The sequence below is a fragment of the Cyprinus carpio genome, chromosome B17 (assembly GCF_018340385.1).
Source record: "Cyprinus carpio isolate SPL01 chromosome B17, ASM1834038v1, whole genome shotgun sequence".
In the NCBI taxonomy this organism is placed as follows: Eukaryota; Metazoa; Chordata; class Actinopteri; order Cypriniformes; family Cyprinidae; genus Cyprinus; species Cyprinus carpio.
Genome location: NC_056613.1, coordinates 1,495,042 through 1,516,612, shown reverse-complemented (window position 1 = coordinate 1,516,612; position 21,571 = coordinate 1,495,042). Strand labels below are relative to the sequence as shown.

Below are 21,571 nucleotides of genomic sequence, written 5' to 3'. Positions count from 1 at the left end.
ATGTGACGTGACATACAGCCAAGTATGGTGACCCATACTCAGAATTCATGCTCTACATTTAACCCATCCAAAGTGCACACACACACACAGCAGTGAACACACACACACATCGTGAACACACACACCCGGAGCAGTGGACATCATTTATGCTGCGGCACCCGGGGAGCAGTTGGGGGTTCGGTGCCTTGCTCAAGGACACCTCAGTCATGGTATTGCCGGCCCGAGACTCGAACCCACAACCTTAGGGTTAGGAGTCAAACTCTCTAACCATTAGGCCACGACTTCCCCCGCTTTATGCGGTTTACGGTTCAAAAAACTCATTTTCCACATACTGTACATTATTGTTTCTCCTCTATGCCCCGCCTTCCCATTTTTGACAAAGCTCATCTGTCTGAAAAGCGAGGTGTGCTCTGATTGGCCAGCTATCCAGTGCGTTGTGATTGGCCGAATACTTCAAGCGTGTGACGGAAATGTTACGCCCCTTGTCGTTGCATCTCGCTTCGTAAACATAAACCATGTCTGCATTTGTGATCGGAGAAAGGACAAACAACAAGCACTACTCTCTACACTGCTCAAAACTCACGTTTGAATCATCAGTGGCAAATCCTTTACATATGTAAACCTACTTACAGACTGTGAGTCTGAACAGCCGGCATTGTAGTCTTCGCTCCCAGAATCAGGAATTCAGGAATTCCATAAAATGCGCTGCACACATCTGAATATTTGGATTGAACTGTTCTGGAGCAGTGTTGTAAATACAACTTAACCACTGATTTCTAGTTGTGTCCTCTTTTGGAAGGCCAAACAAAGTATTTTCACTTTTGCAACAAAACAGCGTCTCCACAGCATGGCGGCGGTGGCAACAGCGAGAATCAAAGTAACGCCTTCTTTCTTTGCGTGAACATTTGGGTGATGTTATGCAAATCTGCCCACATACTGACGTAGAGATGTGGGGCGTGTTAGAATGAGCCATTTTAGGTAGGAGTGGTTGACTTAACTTTTACAAATTATTTCTCTTTGGATTTGAGACTTTGCAGATCTTCTTTATGCACCAAGAGCTTGTAACACTCCAAAGAGAAAGGAAAAATTGGAATCGCATCATATGACCCCTTTAAGATTAGAAGAGAGAAAGAGTTTACAGCTATGTGAGTTAAAGAAAAACATTATGTGAGTGTGTTTCTTTACTGTGTGTCTTGGTTGTTTCTTACAGGAAGCTGTTCAATCTCACACAGAGACACTGAGGAACCATAATCAAATCCAAATCCAGCATAGAGGGGTTCAGTGAATGTGGTGTTGAATGTGTGTAAGTGGTGTGTGTGTGGTCAGAGACGCTGTAGAAGGACAGAGTGCCAGCAGACCAGTCCAGATACACTCCTACTCTGTTAGAGCGATGTGAAGGGACTGATATATTTCTGCTCTTATTATTGTGTATGACAAACAAACTGTCATTAGAGCAGTTCAGACTCCAGGACTTTTCACTGTATCCAAACCTACAGTCATTCCTCCATTCTTTCCTGTGGATTCCTGTATACGTCACTGATATACAAAGATTCCCGCTCCATTCAGCCTCCCAGTAACAGCGTCCAAACAGACTCTCTCTACACAGAACTTGAAGACATTCATCAAATCTGTCTGGATGATCAGGATACGGCTGCTTCTCTCTCACATATGTTGTCTTTCTGTTCCTCTCAGAAAGAATGAGATGAGTGTTTGCTGTGTTTGGATCCAGTGTGAGATCACATGCATCTGAACACAAAATGAGTAATTATAACATTTATAACACAACAAAATGATGATCAGGGTGTGTTTGTGTCTGACATACATTTCTGTGGTCCTGTGGTAATCCTGATCTCTCCTCCGTGATCCACACTATAAAAAAAGGTGCACAAATAGTAGCATTCTCTTCATACAGCAGGTCAGACTACTGAACTGCATTATTCCATTCAACACTCAAAAAATCCTCAAACCTTGAGCTACAGACTCACCTTTACCTTCACTGATCATCTGTACATTCTGTAGTGTGAGTTTTAATCAATAACTGATATTCATCTACTAACTGCAGAAATCTCTTTCTGTTCAGCTGCACAGAGCTGATCTGATTTATTGAGTATCATGGTGTGAAACAATTTCTTCTCATTTAGGGGATCGCACTAAGCGATCCAAATGTGCCCAAGTACGTTTGACCCCCCAAAGTCTGGTGTGTTTGACTAATGTGGTTAATTGACAGTTTGCAAAGTGAAGGGTCTTTTGTGGCTCTTTAATGTTTCGTGACAGGTCGCTTGAGTGTCTTGATCATCCCTTCCTCTGTACTTGTTATAGCATGAAATAAACAAGAATGAACTTCAGAAGGTATCTTGTTTCAACTGCGGAAATGCATCAATACACACCATTTTTTCAATTGCAAGTACACCGACATTAATCTAACTCTCCTGTCTGTCAATTCAACTCCCAGTGAGGGGGGAAATTAGTTAGAAGGGTAAAACAGTTTGAGTTTAATTAAAATTAACCATTGGTCTTCCATAATATCATACATTTAGATCATGATAAAAACAGTTAAAACCACACATAAAGCACCTCAATACCATGATAAAATATAACTATTTGGTTTCTAGGTATCTGTATGAAAATCATCTAAATACATTTAGTATAAATGCAAATTCAATATCCCACATTTATTGAATAATACCATGGTGCAGTTAGTGTTACTACAGTAAATCCATGGTAAATGATGGTGCTTTGTAGATTGAAAAGCCTTCTGGCTGTATGGTTGCACACAGTGTTTCTCCAGTTTGTCAGCACTGTTTCATCCGGCTTTAAACCAGTTTTAATCACCAAGTCATTTGTGTTCTTTGCTGAATTCACACGCTTCACACTGGATCTCACAGTGATGATTAGTGCTCCAGTGACAGAGACTTACAGTATCAGAGAGTAAATGCATCTGCTCTAGTAAGCTTGCACTGTGCTGACATTTTTTAATTTTGTGCCAAGCGGATAATTGGTGCGTGTTACAAAGTTCAAATGAGTAGCGCCGTTTCGTTACACTTTTGCCACATAAACAATATTATTGAACATTTATCAAACTCTTGTTATCCTTTTATCAAGGAAAATTATATCATGACAATTATCATCGTTTTATCCCCCAGCCCTATTTAAACATATTTAGGTTCATGACAGGTATGGTTCTCGCATTATTTATGTAATTGTCAACTTATTAATATAATTGACAGTAATTATAGTGAGTAAAGCTGCCAATTCCTTCATCAATATCATCTGCCTTTTTAACAATGTTCTAATAAATGAGCACAATTAAATGAAAATCTCTACATCTCAAATAATCAAATCTATAAGCGAAAGTGCCTTTCTTGCTGTTTTCTTCAAAACAAAAGTTGGATCGCAATGATGTAAGCATGCTCTGGAGTGCAGGCTGGTGGGTGCAGTCGCAACTGGGCCTAATGTGAGTACACCCTTAGATTTTGATCTCTGATTGTGTATATTGGATCAGTTTTTGCTTTACGGCTCTGACAGTAATGAGAATTTACTCTAGATCAGCTACAAACTTACAAGCAGCTGTTGAGCTGAATCAATACCATCTTCAGTCACAGAGTTCAAGACACATCCCTATTTTCTGTTCTGTATGCAGAGATCTATGTACATATGAGTTTTCAGTGATTTTATAGTGTACACATGTACAAACACATGACAGGATGATTGTTAGTGTTGAACATACTTGAGTTTGTCCAGTCTGTAGTTTGGATCAGAGAGCAGCTTGACTAATGATTGTCCTGGGTGATTGTAGCTCAGATCCAGCTCTCTCAGGTGTGAGGGGTTTGAACTCAGAGCTGAAGCCAGAAAACAGCAGCCTTCCTCTGTCACCATACAGCCAGATAATCTACAAACACACACACAAACATCACATCATCTGGGACTGGAGATCACCTTTAACTGCTCCACACACAGTGTAAAGATTCCTGTAACCTGTAAAAACTATTGGTTCTATGTTGATGGAACAGAATTGATCTATTAACAGTTTTTGTTCATCTCCACTCCTCACAATTTTGACATTTTGATAAGCGAATAAATAATTTTCAAAGACAACAGACTAAAGCAAATACAAACCACAAAGTCTTCAGACACACTGTGGTCTGTTGATATATAATAAACACTCAGGAAATAAGGAGCAGAGTAGAGGGCATCTTTAATTGTTTAATCAATTGAATATTTATGTTTTTCTTACCTCAGTATGTTGAGTTGACAGTGTGAGCTCATCAGTCCATCAGACAGAAGCTTCACTCCTGAATCCTGCAGGTCATTGTTACTCAGGTCCAGCTCTCTCAGTGAGTTTAATGATTGTAGAGAAGAAGCAAAACTTTCACAACACTGATCAGTGAGATTACAGCTGGTCAATCTGAACAGAACAAAGTACATATACACTGATGTATCTTCTCTAAACATGTGATTCCTGAATATTTTCCCACTTTGTCTCATACTAGCTACTGAAAAATACTACTGTATGAAAAGCATCTAACAAAGTCTTATATGCCAATTTATTGTCTGGACAAAATTACATCTACACAAAATACCAAACCTCAGTATGTTGAGTTTACAGTGTGAACTCTTCAGTCCATCAGAGAGAAGCTTCACTCCTAAATCCTGCAGGTCATTGTGACTCAGGTCCAGCTCTCTCAGTGAGTTTGATGATTGTAGAGATGAAGACAAATTTTTACAGCACAGACCAGTGAGATTACAGCAAGCAAATCTGTAACACAGAATGAAATATGGCTCAATTAAAAGGACATGGTTGGTTAAAATAATATTTCTGTGTTCTCAGTCGTTGTTCTTGTACATAAAGCAATAATGTACTTTATCATTCAAATTAATATCATTTATCTTTACAGTTTAGCGCTATTTCTGTCTTTTGATGCACTGACACAATTCATGTGTTCTAGGTGTAAGAATCTATAGTCTGCCCCGACCCAGATTCCACTTCACAATATATGTTTGATCATGCTCATTTCCCAAAATGGCTTAATTATTATAGAGAAGAAGAAAGTCAACAGTTATGTTGTTTCTTGACCATTTGGGATGATCACATCCTGAGCAAAAGGTGACCAATTGTAGAATGGGAGTGGGACACCGAGAACTATTTCAGACAAAGGGGTGTCAGAAATTCATTAACATACAGACCACAACTGTTACTACAGGAGCAACTTCATTTACATTAATGGTAGTAAACTGTTTAGTAGTTTTGAGCATAGGATGTTCGGGGTTCATTCGAACTCCGTTGAACCCAAGATGCAACATGTATTTAATCAGTGCTATGCTGCAATAAACATCTTCATTGAGATCTTCAATGTCCTAGTCATTTTTTCTTACATAGGTTTCTGGTTTAGATTTTAATTTACTTAATTCGGACTGTTATTTTTATTTTATTTCTGCCCATTTACTGAGTAATGTTTTTGGAACACAAATACTATTTCCTTAATAACAAAATAAGACAATACAGCACCTCTAATTGGTTTATAACCAATAATAAAATTAAAATGTGTCCAAACGTTGTGCTATTTCTGACTGTGGGATTACATGCATCTCTGTGTAACGGAGGCCAGCTGATAAATGCACTGCAGGTAAAACCTCACTCCCCTGATCTCAAGAGGCGCACTAGTGACTGACGCTAGAGGCTATGGTCCTTAGCGTCCTTGTTAGTGTGCCACCTCACATGCCAGTGACTGGAGGAGTTACATTGGTGCCATGACCCGGATGGGAGTGAGATTTAGGGGGGTGAGTGTATTCTTCGGACATTTTTGGGAGCTACTGGGACAGTAATAAAGATCTACCAATCAAATGTGATCGGTGGGTTGGCAAACACTTGCATAAATCGTAGGTGCCCACTCCTGTTCTTGCAAAGTTGAGCTCCAACCCTGACCAAACACATCTGAACCAGCTAATTAAGATCTTCAGGAGCACTTGATAATTACAGACAGGTGGGGTGAAGCAGTGCTTGAGCCATTGGCATAAGTTTGTCTGAAGCCCGAGATACACTGCACAAATTTCAGCTGTCCCAGACAAAAGATTGGCATCGTGAAGCAATTGTGGCGATTTCTGTGATCATGGCTCCTATCGGTTGTCTTATGTCGTACAGTGAGAGAGGTTAAAAGACGGCAGTTGTCACAGTTGTCTCCATCTGCCTGCCCTGACCTAGTTTTCCCATTGTTTATTGCTGCCAGGTGTGTCTTGTCAAGTCAAGTGTATTTAATGTGAGTTTGATTCCTAATTTCCTCGTCCGGTATTGTTTGTCTATCCCCGCTACGTATGTGTTCCTGATTCCATTGATGTTAAGTAAAGTCTGTTTGAAAGTCTATTCCACATCTCCTCGTTCCTTGCTCTGTGCTCCTCACGGTAGCTGATCGTGACAGTAACAGTATATTAGATCCATGCATGGTCTTAAAAAGCCTAATAAGTAAACCTACTGCTATCTGTCATTACTGTGAAGACTATATAAATATACAGTAATACAACTATATAAATAATCTAGAGTTATTTAACCAGGGACCTTATTGATCTGGCATGCCTTTCTCTCTTCCCGTACTTGTAAGCAGTGTAAGGCATGCATGCCAGCGGATGGTCCAAAGGAGAATTTTGCCGCTTGTGTGGAGTGGGTGCTGTAGAATAATGGACTGTTTTTTTATCGTCTGCCCCACTGAGGACCACTCAAGCCCCACTCCAGATCCAGAGCCCAGCCAGTCATCACCATCACGCTGCACAGAATGTTCGTAAGAGGCTTCCTCAGCTGCTGAGCCCATGCCTGCCACGATTAAAGAGCCAGCGCCATTTAAAGCTACAGAGCCAATCATCACCCCAGAGCTAGGGCTCGAGAGCTGGCAACACTGTGCGTTGTGGGAATAATTGTGGAGATTGAGGGTATAGAAGATAATCCCATCAACACTCTCACCACTGAGGGTGAGCTGTTACTGGACTCTGAACTGTTTGAATGAGGAGGAATTCTGGTTTCTCCCTATTGTCTCCAGAGCCCCTGCTGGTTCTGTCCAGCTCTCCAGAGCCTCCACTGGCTCCATCTAGCTCTTCTGTATCTCCTAAACTCCCTGTTACTCCTAAGCTCCCTCCCTCTACCACCTCCTCTAATACCAGCCGGTTCTTCAGCCCTATCTCCGTTGGTGCCTGTCAGTCCCTCAGCTCAACTTCAGTCAGCACCATCGCTCTGATCTGCCTCAGGACTTCCAGACTTCAACTCCGCCTAGACGTGAGGATCCCCTGTCTCGGGATTCCACTCCTCCAGCTTGCCTCGTCACTCCGTCCCTCTGGCTCTGTCAGCCTCCTCCTTTCCTCCGGCTCCACCTTTGTCCTCTGTCGCTCCGGCTCCGCAACGGCATCCCAGATCCCTGCCTCCAACTCAGATGCCTAGGCCCTCCGGATCCTCTGTGTCACCCTGGTTCTGCCGCTGCTTTTCTCCGACCTGGCCTCCTAATCCACCGGCGTCATCTCCATCAGTCGGCCCCCTGGTGTTTCCTGTTAAAGTCCAGCATGGCTCCTCCCTCCGTCGACTCCACCATGGGCCTCCTCTATGACCTAGCTTTACTGAGTTGCCCTGATTAGTTAATTTGGTTCCACCTATGTTAATAATCTCTATATGTCTCCTAGTACTTAAGTCCTGTGTTCTCCCCTGGTTCTTTGTCTGCTATTAGTTGTGTCGATGTGTTGTGCTACACCTTACCCTTGGATTCCTTCTGTTTCTTTTGTGGATTTATCATTAAAAGATGTTTATTTGGATTTCTACTGCAACGTGCGCCTTATTTGGCACACCCGTTCCGTGACATGTATATATTTATGATGAATATGTTATGTTTATATTTTAAATATATTTATATATAATATAGATATATGCATGTAAATATTTACAATATATATATGTGCATGTCTGTGTATTTATATATACAAAATAAATATACACAGCACACACATATTATGTAAACAAAAACTTTTATAATGGATGCAATTAATCGTTTGACAGCACTTACTATTGCTTACACTTACTGTTAACTTGTCTTTTTTTAGTTAAAATCAAATCAATTTGATTCTGAGTTTGATTGCACGTGATTCTTGGGTGGGGAGGGGGCGTGGTGAAAATGGGAAATAGATCTGCCACCACAGCTGGGAAAAATCCTAGAGGAAACGCTGCCCCTGGTATTTTGTGTGCTTAACTTAATTCTTTAGAGTTGTATATTTATTCTAAATGTGTAAATGGAAAGTTTACTTCATCTCTTCTATCTCAAAGTAAAAGAGTGCATACAGTCCAGAGCTGTGTAAACATATATACGCTGTTTATTGTCAATAAATCCTAGTATGAGCATGAGGTTTACAGACCATGCCTGTCTGATTGGCGCAAATTTATTTTTTGCTACATAAATGAATTAAATTATGATGAATAATGGGTTAAAAATGCTTTTACTTGTGTTACTGCATTATAAGACTTCCGTATGCCAGGCCTGTTTTATCAGTTTCTTTCACAAAGTGGTGGGACATCTCCCACCTATAAATTATGCCTATGGTTGTAACTAAACTCTGGTATGTAAATCTCCAGGAACAGGATTTGCCACCCAGGTATAAAGTATAAGTAGCACTGGAGGTGTAGGGGAAATTTTTAGTCATTTTATAATAAATATCTAAACCTGCACATGCTCATGAGTCAGACTGGTAACATGTTATTTGTAAGGAACTAACACTTCTAACATTAGAGTTTTGTCCACTTCAAACAACTTTTGACTTACTTTAAAATTCTTTTCATGTCAAAGTGTCATGATTTGTAGAAATTTCAATGTTACTGTGTCTTAACAAAAGACACATTCAGTTTTTTTATCTACCTTAAATTAATACTCACAAAGCTTTTCTGCAGTTCACTACAGCTGGTATCAGTCTCCTCCTACCCTCATCTGATGTGTTGTATTTCTTCAGATCAAACTCATCCAGCACCTTCTTTGATATCCGAAGCATGTAGGCGATTGTTGAGCAGTGACCAGGAGAGAGTTGATTGACTGAACGAGTCTTTGATTTCACAAACTTCTGAATCTCTCTGTACAGAGTCTGATCCTTCATTTCCAGCAGACAGAGAAACAGATTGATGCATCTGTCAGCTGAGAGACCTTCATCAGACTTGATTGTGGCTTTAATGTACTGTGTGATTCTCTTGATTGTCTCTGAGCTGTTCACTGTGTGTGTCAGTAGATCCTGTAAGAGTCTCTGATTGGACTCCAGTGAGATGCCCAGCAGGAACCGCAGGAAAAGATCCAGTTGTCCATTTTTACTCTGCAAGGAGTTATTAACTGCTGTTTGTATTGGCTCGTATAAAGAGAATTCCTGACTGTACAACTGAGATTGATAATCCAGAAATGACTTCTGTAATTTCATTTTCTTGGCTATGTGGGAATAAAACTCATAGAAAGCAGCTAGAAACTCTTGAAAGCTCAGATGAATGAAGCAGTAGACTTTCCTCTGATGAATCACAGATTCCTCCTTAAAGATCTCAGTGCAAATCCCAGAATACACTGAGACGTCAGTGGCATCTATGCCGCTCCCAATCAGGTCCTCCTCATAGAACATCACATTGCCCTTCATCAGCTGTTTGAAAGCCAGTTTAGCAAGTTTCACAATCACGTCTCTGTTGGACTTCAGAAGTTTCTCTGGATCTCTCTCATCATACTTCTGATTCCTCATGTTGATTTGAGTCAGAAGGAAGTGGATGTACATTTCAGTCAGAGTTTGAGGGATTTTTGCACTGTCGTCTTGTTTCAGGAGGTTTTGAAGCACAGTGGCTGAGATCCAGCAGAATACGGGGATGTGACACATGATGTGGAGGCTTCTTGATCTTCTAATGTGTGAGATGATTCTGTTGGCTTGATGCTCATCACTGATTCTCTTCCTGAAATATTCCTCCTTCTGAGGCTCATTGAATCCCTGAATTTCTGTCACACGGTTGATGTATTTTGAGGGGATCTGATTGGCTGCTGCTGGTCTGGAGGTGATCCAGATGAGAGCAGAGGGAAGCAGCTCTCCTCTGATGAGGTTTGACATCAACACACCCACTGATGAAGACTCATTCACATCACAAACTTTCTGTCTGTCTGAAAACACCAGTGTAATTCTGCTCTCATCCAGACCATCAAAAATGAACACAGCTTTACACTCTTCATAAATCTTTGATTCCAGATCTTGAAGTTCAGGATGAAAGTCCAGCAGAAGTCTGTGAAGACTGTACTGATGATCTTTAATCAAGTTCAGCTCTCGAAATGGAAGAACAAACATGAAATCTACATCCTGATTGGCTTTTCCGTCGGTCCAGTCTAGAATGAACTTCTGCACGGAGACGGTTTTTCCAATTCCAGCGATGCCTTTAGTAAGAACAGTCTTGATTTCATCTTTCTCCTCACGTCCTGGTTGATGTAAGGGTTTAAAGATGTCATTGCAGTAGATTGGAGTGTCTTGTTTTCTGGGTGTTTTCTCCATCTGTAAAACCTCATGTTCTTCATTCACTCCTTCACTCTCTCCCTCTATGATGTAGAGCTGTGTGTAGATCCTGTTCAGGAGGGTTTGATTCCCTTGTCGTATGATTCCCTCAAATAATCTCTCATACTTGTTCTTCATGTTGGTTTTGTGCTGGTCTTTGACTCTTTTCACTCTGCAGAAACAGTAAAATGAAAATGAAAAAATTCAATTCAACAAAGTCATTAGTAAACTATTAGAGAAAGTTTATTAATACACATTTGAGTGATTATGAGAATGTAAAGCTAAAAAAAAATCGAATTGGCTCTAAACATTCAAGTTCAAAATTTTTATTAAAACCATTACTAATTATTTTATATTAATATTGAAATATACTGTTGACACGACAGGAAAACAATACAATTACAGTGTATGTTTAAACAGTATAAAAAAAAACCTGCACAGTGCATATTACAAATTTCAGTTATTATAGTTACTCTTTACTCGTCTAAATGGCCAAAATCCAAGATCTAATTTTTTTTTCCATACTTGGTGTCAGTTTAACAAACTTATTTCAGATTCAGAACATCTGTAGCTGCTGTTATGTTTACCATACAGATGCTGAACCTCTGACCAGGAATAATGATTGGAATTTAATGGCAGGCTGACTGTATCATATTAAAGAGCTAATGGATTATGTGATGTTGTGTTTACCATACAGATGCTGAAATTTTTAAGAAGTATATTCCCATTCAAATTCACAATTATGAGCACTCCAGGGTGATTATGAACATGAAATTATCCATCCAAGGCTTCCTGTTTCACAGAAATATAAATATGAGGAAAAACAAAGCCCAAATGCCCTTGATCATCCATCACAATGAGAAAAACCAAAGAATATATTTCTGATGTGCAGCAAAAGATAATTGAGCTTCACAAATTGGTGAAGTGGCTTTAAGAAAAGAGCTAGAGCAGTGAAAATTCCCATTTCCACCATCAGGGCAATAATTAATAATTTCCAATCAACAGAAAATGTTATAAATCCGCGTGGAAGAGGGCGTGTATCTATATCATCCTAATGCACAGTGAGAAGGAGAGTTTGAGTGACTAAAGACTCTCCAAGGACCACAGCTGGAGAATTGCAGAAAAAAGTTGAGTCTCTGGGTCAGAAAAACTTTAAAAAAAAAAAAAAATTGTCAAACAGAACCTACATCAATGCATGTTGTTTAGGAAGGTTACAAGAAAAATTCTCCTAGCTCATCCAAAAACAAACTCCAGCATATTCAGTTATCAGCCATGACTGGAATTTTAAATGGGAATGGCTTCTATGGACAGATGAAACAAAAAAAAAAAAAAAAAAAAAAAAAAAAAAAAAAAAAAAGAGCTTTTTAGCATCAAACACTCAAGATGGGTTTGGTGAACACAGGGATAAAAAGTACCCCATGTGTACAATGAAATATACTGCTGTATTTTTGATGTTGTGGGCCTATATTTCTGCTGGAGGTCCTGGACATCTTGTTTAGATACATGGCATCATGGATTCTATCAAATACCAACAGATAAAAAAAAAAAAATCACTAAGTGACTGACTCTTATAACGGGCCATGTTTGGATCTTCCAACCGTACAATAATCCAAACACAAACCTCAAAAACAACACAAAAATGGGTCACTGAGCACAAAACCAAGCTTCTGCTATGACCATCCCAGTGCTCTGACCTGAACCCTATAGAAAATGAGTGTGGTGAACTGAAGAGAAGAAGCACCAACATGGAGCTGGGAATCTAAAGGGTCAGGAGAGATTCTGGATGAAGGAATGGTCTCTGATCTCTTGTCAGGTGTTCTCTAACCTCATCAGGCATTGTAGGAGAACATTTAGAGCTGTTAAACTGGCAAATGGAGGTTTCAAAAAGTATTGAATAAAAGGGTACCATTAATTGTGGCCAACGTGTATTAGAGAAAAACATTTATTTCATAATGACATTTTCCCCCATTTAAAATTCTTATTATCCAAGGAAAGGTTAGATTTTTGTGATTTTTAAAAAAAAATAAAAGATCAAAAGGATTAACAATGCAGATTAATTTTTTACAGCCTTCTTTGATCATATTTACCAAGGGGGCCGATTTTTTGGCCATGGCCATCACTTCTCTATATTTTCAGAGATACATTTTTTAATAAAATAGTCCCTTGCTGCTCTCTAGCATGAAGGATCAGCATGCTTAGGGTTGGGTATCGTTTGATTTAGATCAATTCCGATTCCGCTTATCAATTCCAATTCTTTTCGATTCCCAGTTTCAATTCCAGTGTGATTAAATAATGATATCAAACATCTATCCAGTGTCGCTTTTTTGCAAACCATTTATTGTAGCTGAATAGCATGAACAAAAATCAACAGGCTACATAAAAAACATAATGGATTCTTTTATTTATGTTTTTTTTGTATGTAAAATTTAATTTTTTTGTTTCTGTTTAGATTTTTTTTTTTTCTTCAGTGGAGTTTGTGTTTCTCCCATGATTCTGAAGAAAACACATTAGACAACTAAAAGAAATCACATGTAATTTATAAATAATTGATTCAAATGACTCAATCAAGATGTACTTCAAAAATATCTTAATTTGTGTTCCGAAAATAAACGAAGGTCTTACAGGTTTGGAACAACATGGGGGTGAGTAATTAATGACAGAATTGTAATTTTTGTTTGAACTATCCCTTTAAGAACAAATGATGCAACTGAATGAAGTACGGACTGCTTCACACTGATACTCACTCGGAGTCAGAGGTCACTGCTCCATCACTGAGTTCAGGAGGGTCATTCATGAATCTGTATCTCTTCATAGATGCACAGCTGGCTTCTGGAGATGCTGCTTTATGTTTCTGAACAGTAACCCCCTCCTTTCTCCACTCATAGAGGCTCACATTAGAGGCAGAACTACTGAAACACACACAACAGAAATATACTTCATTTAGGACCACAGTCGTCAAAAATAAATGCATCTTTACTGAAAATCTGAATCAGTTTTGTAAATGTTGGTAATATGTTTTTTCTCTGGGCCCCTAATGCAGTCATGAATATAAGGAAGGACAAGAGGAAGTGGAACTAATGGCCACTAGAAAGCAGAGTTTTCTTATTTTGACCTGTTCGCATTTGTTTGCCAATTGCCAGTAATGTAGAATTGTAAGCTTTTTTTTTTTATTTTGATTTGTTTTATTTTGTTTGAGATTTTCTATTACGATTTAGTTCGTGTTGTTTCTTTCACAAAATGGAGTCTTTTGAAATAGTTTCACTTTTGACATGAACCGATTCAACTGGTTTATATTATTACCTGTACGAGAGAAGAACGATGTAAATCTCCTGCTCAGGTGTAGCGGTTTTCTTAATTTCTGAACATGTCCACATCTAATCCAAATACAAAAACACAAATGCATGTTTTCAGAAGCTTTTTCTTTAATAATTCATGGGCGGACTGGGTGGGGTGTTGTGGGGGGGGGGGGTGGTTTGGGTACGTGTTGGCTTCTGGGGCTCCAGCCCCGAATGTTTTTTCAAAAGCTTTAAAACTTTTGGGTTTGTTAATAGTTTTGACAAAAATATCGTTTGTCGAAATCATTTAGCACGCTACTCATCTCATCAGTGACGTGCCGAGTGATTGACAGGAGGCGTGGCTATGTAGGTCTGCGGTGTGTGTGACGTGAGCTCGCTGTCGGAGAGGAGAGAGAGAGAAAGCGCAGCTGATATCATTTTATCGATCTTGCGGGAAAGCGGTATTGAATATTTCTGTTTCAGTTTTTTTAGGTTCAGTTTCGTAGATGATAAACAGGTAAATCGCCTTCAGGAGTCATTTTTGACGCGATCGACGCGGGTTCGTATCCGGCACATACAGCAGATATAGTAAATAGCATATCGCTAAGAAAATACTTGTATTAATAAATGCTGTAGAAGTATTGTTCATTCTTAGTTCATGTTAAAGTAGTTAAATAATGTTAACTAATTAGACCTTATTGTAAAGTGTTTTTAAAATATTGTTTAAATTGTTCCTTTAGTTAGGCTTTTATTTTGGAATAAATGTAAAAATGGATAAAACACTATGCAATGTATAATTAATTACTATTTAAAATATATATATATATATAAAAAAAATGTTAGTCAAACACAAAATAGAATTATATTTGTTCTCTTATTTATGTAACCTATGTTTATTTAACCAAGAACATTTGTTAGCTAAACATTAAAGGGTTAGTTCACCCAAAATTATAATTGTCATAATTACTCATGTTGTTCAAAACCTGTTTGAGTTTCTTTTTTCTATTCAACTAAAAAGAAGATATTCTGAAGAATATTGGTAATCAGCCAGTTGACAGTATTTGACTTCCATAGTAGGAAAAATACTATGGAAGACAATGGCTACTTTCACCCGTTTGGTTACCAACATTCTTCAATATATATATACTCACCCTCATGTCTGGAACAACATGACAAAACTTTAAATTTTGGGGTGTGAATTTGGGTTAATTCTATAAACTTCACTGCAGCATGCCTATAACAAAATTGGTTTTAAGATTAGTAAAGTTGTTTATGCCAAATTTCTACCTATCTAGTTGTTTACCTTTTTGAAATTTGACATCTGTTCTTGAAATAGGCTGAACAGTTATCAAGTTTTGCTCAAACTTTAGCCATGGCATTTAGAGCTGGTACACCATTGTCGCTTGTGAAATCAAATGATGGCTCCATGGAAACTTACAAATTAAAGGGTTACTCCACCCCAAAATGAAAATTTTGTCATTAATCACTTACCCCCATGTCGTTCCAATCTGTAAAAGCTTAGTTCGTCTTTGGAACACAATTTAAGATATTTTGGATGAAAACCGGGAGGCTTGTGACTGTCCCATAGACTGCCAAGTAAATTACACTGTCAAAGTCCAGAAAAGTATGAAAAGCATCGTCAGAAAAGTCCATCTGCCATCAGTGGATCAACCGTAACATTATGCAAAAAATAAAAAAAAATACTACTTTATTAAACAGTTTGTCTCCTCTGTGTATCTTGGCATCACCTTGGTGCCATTTTGAAGACTATGAGCTGAAAGCAGGCAGCGTACGCTTTTCTGTGTCAGCTGCACCACAAGGATATGTTTTCTATGTGTATTTAAGCTTTGATTTGAAAGAAAACAGTGCATCTGTGCAGCACGGCTGACACAGAAGAGCGTACGCTGCCTGCATTCAGCTCATATTCTGAAAAGTCAGATTTTCATGATATGTCACCTTGAAGGCAATCACAGAGATGGAAGTGCCAGATAACGTAGCACACAATGCTTTCTTGGGATGGTTAGCTATCTTAGAAAATTCATTCCAAGTTTCAGCGACCTATCAGCACCCTTACGAGAGCTGACTCACAAAGATGTTGAATGGTGCTGGTTTGAACATCATCAAGATGCATTCAACAAGCTGAAAGAGTGCATCACAAGCCTGCCAGTTCTGAGATATTACAATGTCCAAAAGCCTGTCACACTGACATGACGCTTCACAGTTTGGACTTGGTGCGGCATGCCTTCAAGGGAATGCTCCTATAGCATATGACTCACGTACACTGACACAGACTGAGACACTATATGCTCAAATTGAGAAGGAGCTTCTCGCAGTGGTATTTGCATGTGCTAAGTTTCATGACTATATATACACAGATAGAAACAGATTATCAGCACGATTACAAACAATGATGAGAGTCCAGAAGTATGATTTTGTGATAAGTTACAAACAAGGAAAACAAATATATCTGGTCGATACTCTTTCACGTGCCCCCATGAAGAACACAGAAGTGCAAGCCAGTGAAAAGACTGATTTTGAGGTATTGTCTGTAGAACACACCTCATCATCAAGACTTGTCAGTTTAAAAGAGCACACAGCCACAGATCCAACTCTGTAGCAGATTTAGAGAATAATACATCAGGGAAGTCTAGATCGGCAGGCAAAGCTGCCTCTTGCACTCCGACAGTATCACCCATACCTAGATGAACTGACAACAAAGAATGGGATTGTGATCTTCACTGACATCATGAGAAGAGAAGTGGTTAATGTTTGGGAGAGATGTGACACCACAGTGGAGAAGCGTGTAGAGGAGAGATAGCCAGGGTTACAGCGAAATGATACCAGAGGAGTCATTGGTGAACATGAAGAGAGAGTGAACTGGAGCAATAAGTGACAGAGAAATTTAATAGAGTAACAATGTGTTTGTCAGTGATACAGTTACATGTTAGGATGATGCCTAGTTGTTTGCCTGCTTTGTGTGTCACAGGGTTTGTTTTTTAGTGAGGTTGAACAAGGCCAGAAGAACTAGAATATCATCTGCTCGATGTTTGACTTGTTTGCCTGCTTTATGTGTCGCGGGGGTTTCATTTCTTGTGTGGCCTGGGAAAGAAGACAGCAGCATGTCTTGACCTGGAGGATGCAAGGTGACTAGATTCATTTTGGCTGGATCAGTAACAGTAATGGCATGATATTCAAAGAAAATGTAAGTGCAGAGAGGAGTGAATTTCCAGGTGTTGGAAATGAGTAAACATACCTCCATTCACACAGATGGATGAGGGTTGTGGGAGAAATTGTCAGAATAGGGAGCTGAAGGAGTCACTGTGTTTCTACTAAGATCCATTTCAATCAAAGCTTAAATGTTAAGTTTTGACTGGCTATCAAAGGCAGGAATGAAGTAAGATTGTAAACTCATTTGTTGCAGTTTACAGAAATTGAAACATACCGTATTGACCCGAATATTATGTTTTTTTCTTGGAAATACATCTGAAAAAAAAAAAAAAAAAAAAAAAAGCGTTCGTCTTATATCCAGGGTCTATACTTTGACATGTCAGTAATATAACCACAATAATGGGTGGCGCCAAATAAACGTAAAACAAGTGTGCCATGAAATACGTAATGTAATGTGTGTTTTAAAGATCACAAGTGAAAACAAAAGAAAAAGAAAAGCTTACAGCGGCATGAGTTGCGACTGTCATGTTAGCGTGATGGGAACAAACATCCTCTGTAAGTGATTTTAAAACGTAAGACAGTACCCAGATTTGAAGACTAAGATCTCACTTCTGTGAATTTTTTTTGGTAGGCTACTATGAGATGGATAGATTAAATGTTATAGGCCTATAATTCAGATGGGAATATTTTCAGATGGGAAAATATACCAAATTTTTATGGTATATCTAAAAGTGTAAATTTTAAAATTTGATGGTTGGTAGCCTACATTTTACCAGTATTTACCATACTTTAAAAACAAAAATTAAAATAGGAAAAATATGCAATATGAAAATAATTTATATTTTAAGTAAAATACAAGATTTAGTTTTCAAAAAGGCTTTTTCCTAAAGGTACATCTGGAAAAAGGGGGGCTCGTCTTATAATCAGGGTCGTCTTAAATTTGGATCAATACGGTATATACTGTACTGTACAGGTACATCTTAAAAAATTTGAATATCATGGAAAAGCTCTTTATTTTTTGTAATTGAATAAAAAACAAACAAACTTTCTTATATTCTAGATTCATTGCACACAAACTGAAATATTTCAAGAGTTTTTTGTTTTAAATGTGATGGTTACGCCTTACAACTTAGGAAACTTAAAAAATTCAGTATCTCAGAAAATTTGAAAATTTTCTCAAAGATCAATCACAAAAAAAAAAAAAAGATTTACAAAACAGAAATGTTCAGGATCGCCAAAGTAGGTTTAATAATACACTCAATACTTGGTTGGGGCTCTTTTTGCGGGAATTACTGCTTCAGTGCGGCGTGGCATGAAGGTGATCAGCCTGTGGCACTGCTGAGGTGTTACTGAAGCCCAGGTTGCTTTGATAGCGGCCTTCAGCTCCTCTGTATTGTTTTTCAGAGGTTACTTATCTTCCTCTTCACAATACCCCATATATTCTCTGTGAGGTTTAGGTCAGGTGAGTTGGCTGCCCAATCAAGCACAGTAATACTTTAGGTGCTAAAGTTCTGCTGCAAAATGAAATCAGCATCTCCATAATGCTTGTCAGCAGATGGAAGCATAAAGTGCTCCAAAATCTCCTGGTAGATGGCTGCATTGACTTGATGGCTTGATAAAACACAATGAACCAACACCAGCAGATGTCACGGCACCCCAAATCATCTCTGACTTCAGAAACTTCACACTGGACTTTGGACTCTGTGCCTCTCCAGTCTTCCTCCAGACTCCAGACCTTGATTTCCAAATGAAATACAAAATTTACTTTCATCTGAAAAGAGGACTGTGGACCACTGACCAAGCAGGAGTGGCTTGGTTCTAGGAATGTGACAGCTGTAGCCCATTTTCTGAAGATGTCTGAGCGTGGTGACTCTTGATCAGTAGCAGTTTTTGGCACAGGCTAACCGGGCAGATGCCCGGGGCAGCATTTTTTCATGATACATGGGGGCAGCATGAGCAGTTAAAAAAAATAATAAAATCCTCTGCACCGCCGCCGCGAAGCGGTTTTCTATTATCTATCATTTCACTGTGTGGGGAATTGGCTGTGTGAGAAGGGGAAAGGGGAGCGGGGAGCGGGGAGCGGGGGTATCAGTCACTCAATAGGGGGAACAGATTTCATACGATGACATCATTGATGATTTTGCATCAAGGAAGGCTAGAAAGGTCAGGTTTAATTTTAGTTTGTGTTTTCTGTTCTTAGCGCAATGGTGTAATAATTAGATTCTTTTTAGTGTGTTTTCACAGTTGTGTGATGGAGTTGTGCTATTTAGAATATTTATTTTATATTTTATTTGTATGTTATTCTTAATATTTTATATTATTGTTGCTCTCTGCTCGTTACATTTTTTATATATCTGATTGTATATATTTTTGGCACATTTATGTATATAGTGTATATTTATTTAAGTTCTGATAACTTATAGTGTCATATTTTGTGCAGAATTGTGTTTATTGTCTTTTGGCAATGTTGGAGGTGGAGATTTTGCACCTTAAAATGTGTGTTTCCTGTTGTAATTGCAATAGTTAACTGGATTCTCTTAAGTGTGTTTTTCAAATGTCCTTATGAAGGATTTGCGCAATTGAGAAATATAATTTTCTCTTTCACTTATGTTGTTATAATAAAATATAATTGTTATATAATAAACTAATCAAGCTCAAAATGGAATATTCTAATTTTTTGAGATACTGAAGCTTTAATTTTCCTAAACTGTAAGTCATAACCATCAAAATTAAACAAAAAACTTGAAATATTTCAGTTTGTGTGCAATGAATCTAGAACATAAGAAAGTTTGCTTTTTTGAATTAAATTACAAAATATATTCAAATTTTTTGAGATGTACCTTTTCATTAGTAAAGTTCTCTGTTCATTTATTTATAATCTGAATAGATTAACATGTATATTGAAGTCTAACATTACCAATACTTCAGCTGTCACGTAATATATATATATTTTTTTTTTTTTTTTTTTTTTAATTGAGAATATAGAATTTTGTTGCATTGCATTATTTTAATAAGTGGTGACAGAAAATCCAGTGAATGTCACATACTCATTTGACCTTGAAATAGAAAAACCATGCCATGACTGATTCTAGAGAAATTAGGAAAAGATGCCCCACAACTTCACCTTCATTAGTTTTAATTTTAACAGAAAAACAGTGTTTTTGAGTAATAACAGTGATATTGAGTGATGAACAGACAAGAAAACAGACCTTTACTGATTATTGATTACAATAAGTATTGAATTATTAATATATAATTATTGAAAATTACAATATTTATATATTATCATATTCTAATAGTTAAAGGTGCTGTATGTAGTATTGACACTAAGTGGTTGAACTAGGTATTGCAGTCCAAATTCAAAATATATATATATATTTTTTTTTTTTTTTTTTTAGGCTGTTCCTCATCCGGCTTGGAGTTGACTCAGGTTGGTTGATTGATTGAAGACACCAACAAGAAAGAGCACACTTGTGGATGAATTGAATTGTGTTTTGTTTTTTTTCAAAGGACAACATGGGGTGCCGAAATACAATTGGGTAAACTGGGCAGTGGGCGGGTTTCACAAACCAAAACAAAGACGAACATTCTGGCCTGGAACGCACATTTTCAAAGGAGAATAACTGAATGTAGCATTGTTTTTAGATAGACAAGTATGTTAACTTAGCATGTTTCTTAAATATCTGCAAACATATTATGGTATTTTTATGCTTTAGTAGTCAAAAACGTACATACAGCACCTTTATTTAAATTGTTAATGATAGCTTTCTGTTAAATGATGCTAAAGATTTGGCAGCAACAAGTGAAAATACATAATCCGAGGATAAATATCAGCCTATAAATAATGTTGAGCTCAAGACACAAGCTGATCAATGAATATATTCAAGCTCTATAACTATGAGAAATTCTCAAACTCTCCTGATCATTGAGTCTCTACAAAGACTAAATCTGACTTAAGTTTGTCCACATCTTCAACTCTATTGAGCAATCACAGTCAAACTGACTGTAATATAGAAAGTTTAGATTTGGTGTTAGTTTGGTAAAGTTATTCTTCAACATGGAGCATAAAATGAGCTCCACAGACTTTAACCTTTGAAATCAAGTGTGTTTAGATGATGAGCTGTAAGGATCCACCCGCCAGCCCAAATAGCAGAATCCAGCAGCCTGGTCGAAGGTTTAATGCGTATTCAGTCTTTTACTTGTGCTTCTGAATCTATCAGAATTTAGTGTAAATTTATTCTAGCTCCGTGTTCAATCTGACTCCAATTTCATGTTATCACTGAATTTAGACAATGTTTCTATTTAAAAACTGATCACAAAGGTTGATTATGTATCAATTATGATATTTGATTATTCCGGACACACTATACTTTCAATTATCCGTTCACTGGGGACCTAATGTCTCTTTTAAGTCTCACGCTAGCTTCACGTGGATCTTACGATCACAAATTTGCCAGTCTGATGTTAGTCAGAGGATGTAGGTAGACTAATACATGTTTTGCCTGCTGCCTACTGCTTGCTTATGACAAAAGTGTAGTTCATTTGGTCTTTTCCCATACAACTTGCTAACAGCAGCGATAGACAGAAATCAGAAAGTCTCAGATGAAGTACCT

At 38.0% G+C, this 21,571-nt stretch overlaps 1 protein-coding gene across 1 annotated transcript in view; it reads right to left on the bottom strand.

The window, feature by feature from the left end:
* Positions 1–1,028: 1,028 nt before the first annotated feature.
* Positions 1,029–21,571, bottom strand: part of LOC109069323 (NACHT, LRR and PYD domains-containing protein 3-like) — a 25,065-nt gene continuing 4,522 nt past the window's right edge. Inside the window, 8 exon segments of the mRNA XM_042743068.1 lie at positions 1,029–1,309; positions 1,312–1,746; positions 1,823–1,869; positions 3,728–3,889; positions 4,235–4,405; positions 4,586–4,756; positions 8,894–10,687; positions 13,260–13,499. Of these exon segments, the coding sequence (XP_042599002.1) occupies positions 1,182–1,309; positions 1,312–1,746; positions 1,823–1,869; positions 3,728–3,889; positions 4,235–4,405; positions 4,586–4,756; positions 8,894–10,687; positions 13,260–13,499 (3,148 nt within the window). The 3' untranslated portion in view covers positions 1,029–1,181.